This window comes from Elephas maximus, chromosome 11 (assembly GCF_024166365.1).
Source record: "Elephas maximus indicus isolate mEleMax1 chromosome 11, mEleMax1 primary haplotype, whole genome shotgun sequence".
NCBI classification, from domain to species: domain Eukaryota; kingdom Metazoa; phylum Chordata; class Mammalia; order Proboscidea; family Elephantidae; genus Elephas; species Elephas maximus.
Window position 1 is genome coordinate 29,212,354 of NC_064829.1, and position 13,042 is coordinate 29,225,395.

Sequence of the window (13,042 nt, forward strand, 5' to 3'; positions counted from 1 at the left end):
GATGGTGCAAGCAGTTCACAATTGGCTGTTAACCTAAGGGATAGCAGTTCAAACCTACACAGTGGCACTACAGAAGGAAGGCCTGGAAATCTGCTTCTGTAAAGATCACAGCCAAGAAAACTCTACGGAACAGTTCTACCCTGTAACACATGGGGTCAGTCGATGGCAATGGGTATGATTGGGCCCAACTGTAAAAGGAGGCAACAATGACCTCCCCTTATCCTTTCCTGCCTGCCAATAGAAATGATCAAAAGTCCTCATGTGGAAGGTGAATTTCAGCTAGAAGAGTGGGAGCTTTGAGGACCACCTCTTGGATATTCCCTTGCCGTTCCTAGTCTTGGAGGATGTAAGCTTCATTTGATTAAGGAAAGCAGCAAATTTCTCACAGGTGCTATGTCTAAATCTTAGATCTACTAGTCTGGTATGTGCTCCAGCAGTGAATAGCAGTCTGTACTCTTACACAACACACAACAAAATAATCTGATCTGAACTGGAGGTGGCAGCTGGAGTTTCTCATGGTCTGTGGTACAGTGAATTACTTAATATGGCCCTTCTACCCACAGGTTTTGTAACTCCCACCAAATGACTGGGTGGGACTATGCAAATGAGATGCTTCTATCCCACGGAGGGGATAACTTACTAATAATGTAAATAAGGTGCATGGTACCCTTGTGGGAGTGGCACCATGCAAATAAGGTGTATGGAACCCTAACAAGGGGATTGGTCAGTTTTGCCACCCCACTAGGCTTAAAATGAGCCATCCTAGAGGCAGGAACGGAGGATCTCAACACCACGAAGAAAGAAGAGCCAGGAGTGGAGTGCATCCTTTGGACCCAGAATCCCTGTGCTGAGAAGCTCCTGGAACAGGAGGCTGAGCAAGAGAGCTGTAACACTGAAGATGGAGAGACACAGCGGTATAGAAACGGTAACAGCAGAGGTAGGAGACCACCAGAGACTGGCAGGAGACAGCACAGTGGGCTTCCTAGCCCACAGATTGAGAAAACTGAGCGCATTTAGGTAAGAGGCCTGCTGGTGGAGTAAGGTGCCTCAGGACACTCGGTGGAGCTAGGTGTGCTGACCCACAGGCTTATTGGCCTTGGGGCATTTACTGGCAGAGCTAAGAGAGCTTTGTAACACTTGCCAGAGCAGGTCAGAGGCTGAGGGCCAGAGAGGGGTGTGCCTACGGGCACAGCCAAGAAGAGGCTGTCTTGATTGAAGAGCTGTATCCTGAGCATTCCTGAACCTGAATTGTAACCTATTATTTCCCTAATAAACCTCATAACTTTGAGTATGGCCTCTGAGTCCTGTGCAGCCATTGCAAGGAATTATTGAGCCCCGCAGAGAAGGCAAGAGTGCCACGGAGGGAGGTCTGGTGTCAGAATCGGTAAAAGGGTTGGAGAAAGGAGGTATGTCTGACCTCTGCCTCATAGGAATCAGCCTTGGGCTGTTGTTGATCTTGATTCTCCTTGCCCCTTATGAAGTTAAACTAGTAAGCCAGATGCCTCTGCCCCACCATTTTTATGTGGTTCTGTCTCGCAGGGCCAGTGAAAACTACAACCTAGAACCTAAAACATCCTGTCCTTTGTTATATGCCTCTTCAATAATTTGCATTTTTCTAATAATAGCTACTTACCAAACACCAGATACCCTGCTAGTTACATAATTTGTTATTGCTAACGCTCACAACTCTGCAAGGTAAAATACCTACCTTTATGGATGAGGCAACCAAGGCACGTTAAGTTTGTAACCCAAAGGTCACAAGCTTGGAAGGGCCTGAGCTGGTATTTGAACCCCATTATGTCTGACACTTGTTATTTCCACTATATCAGACCCCTTGTGTTATGAGTGATATTCACTGTCATCTATGAGCTAATTTTCAGACTTCTTGTTCGGTTAAAATTTTTTTTTTTTAAAGGGTGCGTGATTACTTGTAGGTTCTTCTTCTTCCTTTAGTTTTTAAGTGACAATCCAGTATGTTTCAATCAAAACAGTCCATGCATTTTGGGTTCATGCATGCAAAAAATGTCCTCAGAATGGGTGCTTGGGTGAGGTGATATGAAAATGAAGGAAAAGCTTGGTAAAGGAGGAATTACATTTTAAATTCTACTTCTCTGCCTGCAATTTGCAAGAAATTTTTATGCAAAAAACTCCCTGTTCTGGAAATGTCCTCCTCCCTCCCCGCTTCAACTCTCAGGTCTGCTCAAGTCCTGGCTCTGGCCAGAAGCCTCCCCCCACAGGCCTCACTGCAAATAAAAGACTCCTTTTTCAAAGCTGACAACATTTACAGTCTGACTGCTCATTTCAGCCCTTAACCTTGCTCTGCCTTGCATTTTTATTTAAACTATTTAAATGTATCGTGAGTTTTGTTTTCCACTTCTTTTTGAGTATCAAGGGCACACAGGCTTTTTACCCCTTTTGTAGCAAGGGGTGCTATGTACATAAAAGAGGCTAAGTTATACTTGAGCAATGAATGACTAGATGGAAAGTAAGTGAATTTGGACTACTCCATGAAATAGGTTAAAAAAAAAAAACCCAGTGCCGTCGAGTTGATTCCGACTCATAGCGACCCTATAGGACAGAGCAGAATTGCCCCATAGAGTTTCCAAGGAGCGCCTGGTGGATTTGAACATGTAGAATGGTATAAATGACAACTGACTTTTTTAAAGCACTTTAAGGTTTATAAAATGCTTCTTGTGCAGTCCCTTTTGTACCTCATAATAACCCATAGAGGAAATTGGCTTGGAGAAATTATGTGACTTACTTTTGAAGGCCAGATCCTCTTATTCCAAAGTTTCTATTATTTCCCTTATTATTTAATATTAATAACGAACACAAGATTAAATCTGGAGACCACCACCCGCCCATAAAACATCCTCACCAGCAGGGGGCGTGAGAGCATACATGGGTCTTGGAGTCAGTTGTAGGTTTGCAAACTGGCGCAGCCACATAAGAGCTTTCTTAACTTGGGCAAATTATTTTATTTTCCTGAGGCTTATCTGTAAAATATTGATGCGAATGTCTGCCCTGCAGGATGGTCATAAGGATTAGAAATATTTATGTGGCTGGCTTACAGTAATTAAATCCTATCTTTTATGATTCCCATAAAGGTGCAGTTCGGAGGATAAATAGATCTTGATTCTTGTATCATGCTTTGATACATATTTGAAATTAGTTTGTATACCTGAGCCTTAGAATAGGCAAAGGGTTATATCAAATGGGCAAAGAAGTGGATATTGATGAAAAAAAGTTGTGCTGGCAAGAATGTGAAGAAGCAGATTTCAGACTTGGCTGGTTGGGAATGTAAATTGGGACAATTTTTTTGATGGAATGTCTTAAAAACACGATATACTATTTGCCCTAGCATCTAACTATCTAACCCAAGAAAATAATATTGAATGGTAGCTAAGATTTAGAAAAACAAAGGATGTCATCACCACTGTGTTTTATAACAGTAAAGTGAAAACAACCTAAATGTTCAATAACAAAGCGTAAGTGTAATAAATTATAGTATCTTCACCAAACTGATTACTATGCAGTCATCAAAATGATGCTAGAGAAGAATATTCTAAAGGGAAAGACGATCACAAAAAAATAAACAAAAATCACAAGATACGAACAGCACGATTACACTTTTGTTTAACAAGACACAAAGGACAGAAACCGAAACGTCAACAGTTATTTCAATAGAAGATGAGATTTTCAGTGATGCTTACTTTCTTCTCTTTATCTTATTCTCTAAATGTTCTGTATTTAATATTTATCGCTTTCATAATAGGAAAATAAAATCCAAATGTCTTTTTCTTGTAAATAAGCAGAGTCTTGTAGTCTTCCACTTAACACTGCCTTCCAGCACAACCTTTCAGGGCCAGTGGTCATGTAAATTAACTCAATTGTAATAAAGTAGCTCGGGCGTTTCAAGGTAGTTAGTTAAACGAAGTAATTAAAATCCTGATCAAATTTCACAGAGCTAGTAAAGCTTTGACTAAACTGCTGTAAGGCTGCTGTAAATAGATACCAGGCTCCACTTTTTCAAAAGGCCTACAAGTGGCATAAAATAAAATACGAACATCAATTGTTCATTTGAGCAGCCGTGGGCCATGTTTGTCCTGCCCAAATGTAACCCGAAACCATTCCTACCTCAACCAGCGAGTTGGCCGCACATCTTAGCACTGGGTTTATTTGCTCTCCATTTCTCGGTTTACTTTCCCGAACTTGAAACGGAGTGGAATTTCCAAGTTGACTTACCTATTAGCTCCAGGGCTAAATTTAAACCTTTAATTAAATTAATCCGTTGATCTTAACCACATTGCTTTTTCCTCAGAAAAGTGTGGCGGGGTTTCTCATGTGTCACAGAGCTTAATTCAACGTGCCAACTGTTGCTTATTGCATTTGGTAAGTCACACAAACGCACGCATGTAAAACGCAGCACATGTTTTCTTATGCCCCTTGTGAACGCCTTCCCCAGGCAGGACAGGCACTAGTTAGGGTGGGGCTGCGGGGGCGGGCGGGTAGTGCACTCCTAGACCCCTCCCTGATCCAGAGTCGAAGTTTTGGAAGGGTCTTAGCGTCCTTGGGCAGGAACTCAACTTCATGAAAGGCATGGTTGGTGCCAAAGAGATGTTTATGAAATCAATGACATACAGTATTGGCCATGATGGCCCAAGTTTACGGCGGGGGAGAAAAAAGATCATAACCCCCAAAACGCAAAGTGGCAAGGGGGAAGGGTGTGAGGTCGTCTTAGCCCACTTTGGTCTTCATAGAAAACGAAGCACAATTCAGCGCCAAAGTAAAAATTTATGTTGCCCTTTGATAGAGAAAAATGAAAAGGGACAGTACCGTCGATGTGTAAACTCGTCCGGCCACACCGCTCACGCACCTGGGCACCGATGCACCGCGAGCTTGCCTTTATTTCACGGGCTGCATCCTCGGCCTGCGAATGAATGAGACCCAACGTCGAACGTTAGCGCTAACTTTGAGGTGGGGCTGTCCACGAAGAGGCTGTGAACCAACTCGTGAAACTATTAATAAGGACCTATGTTTCTCGCGGTCCAGTTAATCGCTCTACGGTCGAATTTCTGAATCGCCCCAAAAAACTGGCCTGCAGACCCACAACGCTCCCAGGAACACACCCCACTCCGTGACTCACGGGGTTCTCCTCACACCCCCAATTATCGGCCGGAGTGCGCAGGGGAAACACGCTCGCCTCCCGCACCTGGCCCCCGCGCGCCCCGGACGCCACCAACTCTCCTGGAGGTAGACGCCCGACTGATTCCCCGCCCCGCTTTCCCTTCCTCCTCCGCGGGTCCCTTCGCCTCCAGCTGCCTGCTTCCGCGGCCGCCGCCTGCGGCTTTGTTTTCCTCCCAGGTTTCGTGCCCCACACGTGATACCGTGTTATTGCAAAGAGCGCTTCGGAGCGCGAGCGCGGGGCGCGCGCACCTATAAATACAGACACCCGGGCCCGGGAGCCAGAGTCCGCGGGGGCGGGTAGGGCCCAGGACCGACCCAGCGACCCGAGGGCGGACGGACGACCAGCCAGCCCAGCAGACGCGCGCGGCCCAGCGGCAGCGCCCCCAGCCCGAGCCCGCGAGGGGCGAGCATGGCCGGCCCGCGGGGGGGCCAGGCCGCCGCGCACTCCGCCCGCGCTCCGCGCCCTGCCCAGCCCGGGTCGTCGCCGCTCGCGCCCGCCGCTTAGCACTCCGGCGCCGCTCGCTTCTGGGGCACCGCCGAAATATCGCCGCAGATGGACACAATGGCGGCTGCTGCAGCCACCGCGGCCGCCACCGCCGGCACGGCCGCCTGCAGCGGCAGCAACAGCAGCGGCGCCGGCACCGACGCCGCCGGCAGCAGCGGATTGCAGCAGCCGCCGCCACAGCCCCAGCCCGCGGCCGCGGCGCCGGCCCAGCCGCCGCCACCCGAGCCCCCCAGGAAGCCACGCATGGACCCGCGGCGGCGCCAGGCTGCTCTCTCCTTCCTCACCAACATCTCGCTGGACGGACGGCCGCCGCTGCAGGAAGAGGAGTGGGGCGGCGGCGAGGAGAGCGGCGCGGTCAAGGCGGGCGGCGGCAGTGCCTGCGGCGCGAGGACCCGCCTCAGCCTGCTCCCGTCCGCCGAACGCGCCGGCTGCACCGCGCTTGCGGCAGCGGCGTTTGCGGCTGGACCCGGCCTCTGCGCCCCGCAGTCCTCGCCACTGCCGCTTCTGCCCCCGGGAGGCCACGCGATCGTGCCCGGCCCTACGGCGGTCCGGGGGTTCGCCGGCCCCTTCGGCGCGGGCCGGGCGTCAGGGGAGCAGCTGCAGCTGCCCGACGGGTCCGGGGGCGCGGTTCAGGAGGAGTTGGAGGAGGACGATGCTTTTACAAGCGTGCAGGTGCCGGCGGCCGCCTTCTTGAGCTGCGGGACCCCCGGGACTGGGAGCGGCAGTCGGGGCCGCCTCAATTCGTTTACTCAGGGAATTCTGCCCATCGCCTTCTCCAGGCCCACCTCTCAGAACTACTGCGCCCTGGAGCAGCCGGGCCAGGGGGGCAGCACCAGCGCCTTCGAGCAGCTGCAGAGGTCCCGGTGAGTATCTAGGACCGGACGCGCGCCGAGCCTCCTGCCGGGTCCTTTTGCTGCGGGACATAGGTCCCTCCCAGTTATCCGCGCCCTCGCGGTTGCCTGGGCTTCTGGCCGGGATTCCAAACCACGACGGCACGCGAAAGAGGGGAAGTCCGTAGAGAATGTGTGATTACATGTGTGTGCAGACCCCGCACACGTAGGGAGCACGAGCCCGGCGCTCGCACAACAGGAGCGCCACGCTCCTGCAGTGTGAGTCGGGACCTGGAAGTGCGGGAGCCCATGAAAAAGCGGCACTCAAACCTCCCATTGCCAGGAGGAGATCACGAACCTCCTGGAACCCGGGGCAGACCCGGAGATGCGCCATGTCCAACGGCGTGCGACACTTCGCAGGCTTAAGTGCGGGCAGATTTGGCTTGTGGAGCCTCCGCCTCGGGTCCGGCCTGCAGCTGTGCGCGCGCGTGAGCCTAAACTTGTAGCTGATGCGCTCCGAACCCCTCCTGAGAAGTTCCTGCCCGCGCTAAAAGCATCCTGGGGCCCAGGACCATTTGGCGTTTTCTTTTTGCTGTTCTAAGAAGTGGCCCTTCTTGCATTCCCATGAACCCGGCCCTGGGAGTGGGGGACAGGGAGGAAGTAGGGCTTGAGGATTCTTTTCTCCATTCCAAGATGCATCTTCTAGAGTTAGGTAAAAGATTGTACTTGCTAGTTTAGGTTGCCTGCAGGTATTAGGTTTTTAGCAAAGTCAGGAAATGTTGGGTATTTGCTTAAAAATTGTTGGGAAAATAGCTAGAGCTTGTCACCGTATGTTCAAGGCTCTTGGGGTTAGGTCTGTGTAGGGCAGTGGGACTGGAGATGGGGCAGACCCTAGTGGGGAGAAGAAGCAGGCAGGCACTTTACCTGGGAGTGCCTTCCCTTGATAAGGCCTCCTAGGAAGTTAGTTATAGCATGGACTCCACCCTGGCTCAGTTATTTTAACCCCTTGGAGCATCAGTTTCCCTTTCTATCATGGGACAGTGCCAAAACTTTGCAGGCATCAGGTGGGAGGAAACAACGTTTTCTGTTACAGTTTCTCTCAGCTCAGGCTTACTCTGGCCTAAGTGGCCTACAGGAAAACGTAAGTTCCTCCACCGAGGTATAAAGGGGGAACAAGCCAGGCTGGCCTAGAAGTTTGCTCTTGGTCTAATTTCTTCCCAAATGGATGAAATCATGCTGTGTAGCATTGCAGCCTGAGTGCACGTGGGCCACAGGCGGGTGTGGAGCGGGGAGGCAGCCTATGACCACATGAGTGAATTATCCATGCTGGACATAGGTGACAGTTGGCTCTGGCATTTGTTGCCAAAGCACGTGTTTCCCCAGTAGTCTCCCCTTTAGCGGGCGTGTGGACAGGAGGGGAATCCCTTCCATCCTGGGCAGGTGGCGCACACACAGCAGTTTCTGGGCAGCTTGATGTTATACTCAACATCACAGGCTGGCCGATAATGACTCTAGTTTGAGCCTAAGCCCAGTTAGTCAAGAGGGTCACGACAGGAATTGTAATAAACATACATGTTATTCTAAACCAGTGTGGAAGGCTGGCCCGCGTCTGGTGATGGACAGATATGCTCCCGTTGCTAAAAGCAGCTGGAAATCAGATTGCCTCACACCACTCCAAGAAACTCAATTCAGGGGATGGTGGGGATTTTGTGTGTTGGTATTTCTGATCCAGAGAATATCCAGGATGTAATCTCTAGTCCTATAAATGTGAACCTCTTAGATTTTTGTTGACTCCCCCTCAACACACACACAGTTAGCCAATACGAGATGCCTCCTTACCTGACAGTCACATTAATCTCACTGCTTCTGAATAATCTGTATCTGGCAACTTGATAGGTTTTATTGTTATTATTAGTACAGCTGTCACTGGAAACAGCACCAACTTCAATGTAGATAGAGGGGGTAAAACGGGTTTAAGAAAGCCTTGAGGAATGAGCTTGGCTGTGAGAGGCTGGCTTCAGATTTGTGGAGGCGATGAACTTAAAATATCCTAGGATCCTTTGTTTTCTATACTGTTGTTGCCCCCAAGAAGTTTGTCAGAAGTGTGCTACTCTTCTGATCACTGAAGAGCATCCTTGCTTGCCTAGATCAAGTGTGATTTGGAATATAAACTTATTTGAACTAGGCCCAGACAAGTTTAAAGAGTGTGATTAGACTTCTTGGTGTGCTTGCCTTCAAGAAAGCCTGGCAGCCTTGTGTAGCTTCATAGGCTCCTTAATGGGTGGGCTCCTGGGAAGTTGTTTTTAAATCAAAATATACTTCCCTGGGGTTAAACCATCGGAAACCCTGGTGGTGTAGTAGTTAAGAGCTACGGCTGTTAACCAAAAGGTCGGCAGTTTGAATCCACCAGGCGCTCCTTGGAAACTCTATGGGGGAGTTCTACTCTGTCCTATAGGGTCGCACTGAGTCATAATTGACTCGATGGCAGTGGGTTTTTGGGTGGGGTTAAACAAAAAAAACAAACCTATTGCCGTTGAGTCTATTGAGGTTCATAGTGATCCTGTAGGACAGAGTAGAACTGCCTCATAGAGCTTCCAATTCTGTAATTTTTACAGGAGCAGACTGCCACATCTTTCTCCCCCTGGAGCAGCTGGCGGTGGGTTCAAACCCCTGACCTGCAGTTGAGAGCTTAACTATTATGCCACCAGGGCCCTTTTTCCTGGGATTAGTTTTCTGGTATTTAAAGAATTCGATAGAACCTTGCCACTCAAAAGCATGGTGTCTGGACCATCAGCTTCACCGCTGTTAGCTCCTTAGAAATACAGAATCTTGGGTACCTCCGCTTTAAACAGCTTGAGCCCCCGTCTGCTGTTTAACGAGCCCCCTTCCATCCCTGTGATTTGTATACAGATTAAAGTTTGAGAAGCACTGTTTCAGTGACCCTGAATCTACCTTTTTTTATGAACTTGTGATCTCATATTTTAGGTTTGTTATGGGTATGTGGGGCCCCTGGGTGGCACAAACAGTTTGTGCGTGACTACTGACTGAAAGGTTGGTGGTTCATACCCACCCAGAGGCACCTCGGAAGAAAAGCCTGGCGATCTGCTTCCATAAAGGTTATAGCCAAGAAAACTTGATAGAGCAGTTCTATCCTGTAACACACCAGGCCATCATGAGTTGGAGCCAGCACTACAGCAGTGGGTTTGGTTTGGTTTTATGGGTATGGAAAGATCACAGTTTCCAGGTCTGCACCCTTGAAGCCCTTTCTTTTCTGTTTCTCTCATCAGGGCACTCGTAAAACAAGCCATAATTATTGCTTGAACTTCAGACTTTGAAATCCCACAGGGAGGAATATTTCCGCACCCAGGCTTTGGCACAGGGTAGAATGGTTAGTCGATTTAGTGATTACACCATGTCTGTGCACTGGGGTGGATACTTGACATCTATTTCATTTAATCCTTACTCTCTGTGTCTGAGTACAGCTGTGCTCCATGGGGTTTTCAGTGGTTGATTTTTCGGAAGTAGGTCTCCAGGCATTTTTTTTCCCGAGGTGCTTCTGGGTGGCCTAAACTGCCTCCCTTTTGGTTAGCAGCTGAGTGCGTTAACTGTTGCACCACCCAGGGACTACTGCTGCTTACCAGTCTCATTCTGTTAGAATATCTGGGGAACCCAGGCCTGTGGACCTAGTGGTCCTCCTAGCCTCATGGACAGGCCCCAGCACTGGGAAGCAAATTCGCTGGGATTTGATCTTAGACTGAGGTGATATATGGAGACGGGAAACCAAAAAGATGCCTTCTACCTTGATGCCCTGTGGTGATTCTCTGTGTGGGCAGCAAGCCTGCTTCAGGGAGGTGTTAATAAGTGAAGGGGGTTGTAAATTTATGAGGTGTGTTTTAGGCTTCCTTTTGCTTTAAAAATTTCATCTCGGGCAGCAGCCGGCAGCACCCCTGGGTAACTCCACTTCCTAGAGCTGGTGAGTGGCAGACAGCCACCAAGAAGCCAGGTGGAAGCTCAGGTGAACGAAAAGATGTGTGTTCTCAGGCCTGACAGGAGGAGTCACGGGGAGGGGGCTGGCATGCTCGTAGCCCCCAGGTTATTATTTGAAAATAGCTTGTTTGTTTTGCCTCTTAGAGTACCTGACTTGGTGTGGCGTCTCGAGTAGTTAGACCTTAAAAGGAAGGAAACTTGTGGTGCAGAATGCTGAATCAGGAGTCTGAAGTCTTGGGTTCAAATCTTGGTGCCATCACAGACAGCTGTATGCCCCTGGGCAAACAACTCAGTGTTTTGAGTCTGTGTCCTCTGAGAGCCTTGGCCTGAGGCTTGGCCCCTTTCAGGCGCTAACGTGGCTGTGATGTGAATTCTAATAACAGGAACAACTGGATTGCCCATCCTGAGGGCTGAGAGAGTATACTAGGCAAGTGATAAATGCTGTATATCAGGGCTTCTCAAATTTAAATGTTCTTGGAATCACCTGGGATCTTGTTAAAACAGAGATTCATATTTGGTAAGTATAGGGGGTAAGAGTCTACATTTCTCACAAGTTCCCAGGGAAGCAAATAGACCATACTTTGGGTAGTGAGGCATTATGGGGTACTATTATTGTTCCTATTTTAAGGTCGAGGAAGCTAGGGCTGAGTGTTAAGTAACCTGCTCGAGGTCACTTGGCCAGTAAGCCATGGAAGTGGCAGAGCTTAAACACCGCCCCCCGCCCGCCACCGCCTTGCCCGCAGGGTAAAAGCTGGCTTGTGCCATGACTGCCGTATCATTCTTTCCTTACAATGAAAGACGTGGGTGGACTAGGAGGTGGACAGCCATAGTAGGGGAGGGGAGATTAGCGTTCTTTCTTAACGTTGTCACTGCCTTGCTTTGTGATGTCAGTGAGCTCATCGCTCTCTTGTGTTCATGCTGTAACCTCCTGACCCTTCCGGATTTGAGAAGTCCTGAAGGACTTTGATCTCCTCAGCAGTAAGCAAATACAAGTCTTTGTGGAGCATTTTTAACAGTAACATAAATTGCAGAAGGGAAAGCTGAAGCCCCAGGCCCTCACAAGCCCTGGTAAGGCCTAGGCCCTACCCTTCCCAGGGATGGAGGCCAGTGGCCCTTGCCCAAGATTCTCCCACCACCCTCCCCGCAGTCACAAAGCCTGTCATGTTGAGAGCCAGCTCAGAAGGGGAAATAAGTCGGAAGTCTGCTCATTGCTGGTAGATTCCCAGTGGGGGCAGCGAGTTCAAGTGTGACCTTTTACTCTCCAGGAAGGATGGGGAAGCCAGCACATGGCTCTGCATTGTGTCCCCAGCAGCTGTCAGAGGGAGCTGTGCATGGTGGATCTTTTCCCTGGTAGGAGGGAGAGTTACCAGATGGGGTGGGGGCCGTGGGTGGGAGGCCTTTGGAGCAGAGTGGGAAGGAATGGTAGGGGAGCCCAGGTGATGTGATGTGATGTGGGATAGGGAATGCCAGCCTCGTACTTGGAAATCTTGGCGTCCAGCCGTGCCCTCACCACGGCGGGTAGCCTGGATGGGTCCCTTCACCCCCGGGCCTGTTTCCTTATGGAATTGAAGGGTTGGGACAGGTGAGTGCTGCCGCCTCTTCAGGTGTAGCATTCTAGTGTCTTCTGAGGGGGCCTGGGGCACGTTTAGATGGGGAAGTTGGGTAATCGCACCCTTCAGAGGTAGACATGGAAGTGGGCTAAGCTTGTTCTGTCTGGCTGCAGTTGGCAGAATGTGGATGAAGCAATGAAGGGTTCCCTTGGTGTAAGGGAGAACTTGAAAATTACCTCAGTGGTGCTCTTTTTGGCAGCAAAGGTGTCACAACTGCACTGACAGCTCTAGGAGGCCATTCAAGCTGGGAGCAGTCCTCCACCACCACTGCCACTGCTGGCATGACCTGCAGTAATCCGTTTCAAAAGAACCTTAGCGTTTACAAAGTACTTGTGATTTCAGCCGTCTACCAACACAGATTGGCAGTTCAAATCCATCAGCCGCTCCACAGGAGAAAGATGTGGCAGTCTGCTTCTGTAAAGATTTACAGCCTTGGAAACTCTGTGGGGCACTTCTACTCTGTCCTGTAGGGTTGTTATGAGTCAGAATTCTACCGAACCGCAGTGGGTTTGGTTTATGGAATAACACAGAGGGGCAGGAATTCTAGTCACGGAGCTGGCTTGGAGTGACCTTAGGTGCTTTGTTATTTGTCAGGTACGTAGTAAGTTCTAGTATTGGGACTTAATGCCTCATATCATTTATTCGTTCAACAAACATTGAACATGTGTTGGGAGACATAAGTAACAGGTAACGAATTACAGCATGGTGCAGGCTGTGTTGGAGGTGAGCTCGTTTTCTGAGCTCCCACCAGGGCAGGGACACTTCATACCACCCATCACAGGGCCTGGCGTAATGCCATGGACATAGTAGTTTTTATTTAACAAACACTTACGCCCACTGTGTGCCAGGAATTATTCTAAGCACTTTATGCGGCATTGAGTGAGTTCATATTTATAATAATCCTGAGACAAGGATGAGGCATT

The 13,042-nt window shown here is 49.6% G+C and overlaps 1 protein-coding gene across 1 annotated transcript in view; it reads left to right on the plus strand.

Moving 5' to 3' along the window:
- The first annotated feature begins 5,749 nt into the window (after positions 1 to 5,749).
- The window catches only part of CABLES1 (Cdk5 and Abl enzyme substrate 1), a 152,057-nt gene continuing 144,764 nt past the window's right edge, over positions 5,750 to 13,042 (plus strand). The window contains exon 1 of the mRNA XM_049901310.1: positions 5,750 to 6,555. Coding sequence (XP_049757267.1) covers positions 5,750 to 6,555 — 806 coding nt within the window. The remainder of the gene's footprint in view (positions 6,556 to 13,042) is intronic.